At 37.8% G+C, this 2,331-nt stretch overlaps 3 protein-coding genes across 3 annotated transcripts in view; 2 read left to right on the plus strand and 1 right to left on the minus strand.

The window, feature by feature from the left end:
- Window positions 1-2,325, plus strand: part of LOC106873323 (zinc finger protein 850) — a 6,330-nt gene extending 4,005 nt beyond the window's left edge. The window contains exon 3 of the mRNA XM_052977726.1: window positions 1-2,325. Coding sequence (XP_052833686.1) covers window positions 1-720 — 720 coding nt within the window. The 3' untranslated portion in view covers window positions 721-2,325.
- Window positions 1-2,331, minus strand: part of LOC106870586 (acyl-protein thioesterase 1) — a 304,640-nt gene that overhangs the window by 151,231 nt on the left and 151,078 nt on the right. The window lies entirely within an intron of this gene.
- The window catches only part of LOC106873324 (zinc finger protein 239), a 22,128-nt gene continuing 20,613 nt past the window's right edge, over window positions 817-2,331 (plus strand). The window contains exon 1 of the mRNA XM_014920648.2: window positions 817-919. Within this exon, the coding sequence (XP_014776134.1) occupies window positions 817-919 (103 nt within the window). The remainder of the gene's footprint in view (window positions 920-2,331) is intronic.

Genomic DNA, 2,331 nt, shown 5'->3' on the forward strand with positions numbered 1-2,331 from the left:
TATGATCTTGTAGTTCACATAAGAATCCACACTGGAGAAAAACGCTATCATTGTGAAACTTGTGGGAAGTCTTTCTGTCATCGTTCTACTCTTATACCTCATCAAAGAATACACAGTGGAGAAAGGCCGTTTCACTGTGACATATGTGGGAAAACTTTTGTGATCAAATGTGATCTAACAAACCACGTGAGGATACATACTGGAGAGAAACCCTACAACTGTGATCTCTGTGGGAAATCGTTTACTGTTAACAGCCACTTAAAATCACACAGGAGGACTCACACTGGAGAACGACCATACCGCTGTAAAATTTGTGGGAAATCTTTTAGTGAGAATTCCAGTCTTGTGGTTCACCAAGGGAAACACACTGGAGAAAAGCCTTATCGTTGTGAAATATGTGATAAATATTTTGCTTCTAATGGTAACTTAACAGCACATAGAAGGATACACACGGGAGAAAGGCCCTATCATTGTGAAACATGTGGGCAGTCATTTAAAAATAATTCTCATTTACAGACACACAAACGAATACATAGTGGAGAGAAGCCCTTCCATTGTGAAGTATGCGGGAAATCGTTCTCTGATAGTTCTAATCTTATAGTTCACAAAAGGACACATACCGGGGATAAACGCTTCATCTGTAAGACTTGTGGGAAATCGTTTTATGGGAAATCAAGTCTTGTTGTTCACCAAAGAGTACACAGTGCAATAAAACCATGAAACTGAAATCTGTGGAAAATATTTTTGATCAAACAGTGATTTGAAAAAAAAGCATTTAATCCACATGGGAGAAAAACCTTTCTAGTGTTAGAGTTCATGTACACAGTCACACTAGAGAAAGGCTTTTTCATTGTGAAATCTTTTAGCAATAAAAGGACGAACAAATACAAACAAGCGAAAAATCTTTTAACGGCCAAATGTAAGAAAATTTCTTACAGTCCACCAACATTGAAGAATATCCATTGTGGGCAAGCGCTGTGAGAATCAATCTTTTACAGATTTTATCTGAGAGAAAGAGCCTTTGTCCTAACCGTTTAGCACTCACACCTGACACCAACATCAGCCACGTGATTGTTTACTTTTAGAATGACATTGTAGGGTAGGTGTGAGAAGGTGGACTTTGCTGGTTTCAACATAAAGATGGATACAGCTAGTGTAACCCATTAGCATTCAGATTCCTGTGTCAAATGTAATGCTTATTTATATACATACTTTTGAACTAATCCTGCATTATCTCAGAGCTTTGAAAGTTTGATGATGTTATTGTATTTTTTGCATGACATTGTAGAGCAGATGCGAGAGGTCAAATCTGGCCAGTTTGAGCATAAAACATGTAGAATATTTCAGCCAGTTTAAGTGCTGAATGGTTAAAGTGTTTGGGAAATCCATTACTGTGAATTACAATGACATCCCTCATTAATCCTGATTAGAATAATGCAGGGGTTAATAAGAAAAATGGAAGGGTAAAACATTATGTATATGTTGTTACCAGTTATGTCCAGGAGGAGAATATTCAGATGGTTTGTTGAAAATATTCTTTGTAAATCTTTTAGCATTCATCATTTTCTCAATCACATGATTTCAGGTTCAGTCCCACTGCATGGCACCTTGGTAGGCAGAAATTCTCGTTGCATGTGTACATGTGTGTGTAATTGCTTGTGCCTCCTGACAGTGAAAAGGAGGGTGGGTCTCTTTAAAAAACAAACAAATATACTCAAAAGGAAAATCTTTTAATAGCTAAATGTAAGAAAATTTCTTACAAATCTAAACTTCTAATCCACTGACATTGAAGAATAATTATCATGTGCAAGCATTATGGAAATCATCTTTTTCAGTTTTCATCTTTACATGTCACACATTTCAACATCCATACATTCACATTTAACATGCACACAAGCACCCAGCACTTGCACAACATGCATAGAGATGCTTAGCAAACAGATTCATTGCTAGCATCATCATTTAACGTCCGTTTTCCATGCTGGCATGGGTTGGGTGGTTTGATAGCAACTGGCCATCTGAAGAGCTGCCCAGGCTCCATGTCTGTTTTTGGCTCAGTTCCTATGGCTGGATGCCCTTCATGATGGAAACCACTTTACAGAGTGTACTGGATATTTTACACAGCACCAGGGTGTTATGTAGCACTGGCATGGGTGCTTTTTCTGATGTGACACCAGCAATATACATAAAATTACTGTCGATAGAAGATGCAACCCTATTTCTGCTGCTTATGCTCCTACGTCTATGATTCTGATCCACTGGTCTTCAATATAAATGCATATCAATATGCAACTATCAACTCATTGGTGACCTTGCACTTGAATATGTACA

The sequence above is a fragment of the Octopus bimaculoides genome, chromosome 28 (assembly GCF_001194135.2).
Source record: "Octopus bimaculoides isolate UCB-OBI-ISO-001 chromosome 28, ASM119413v2, whole genome shotgun sequence".
NCBI classification, from domain to species: domain Eukaryota; kingdom Metazoa; phylum Mollusca; class Cephalopoda; order Octopoda; family Octopodidae; genus Octopus; species Octopus bimaculoides.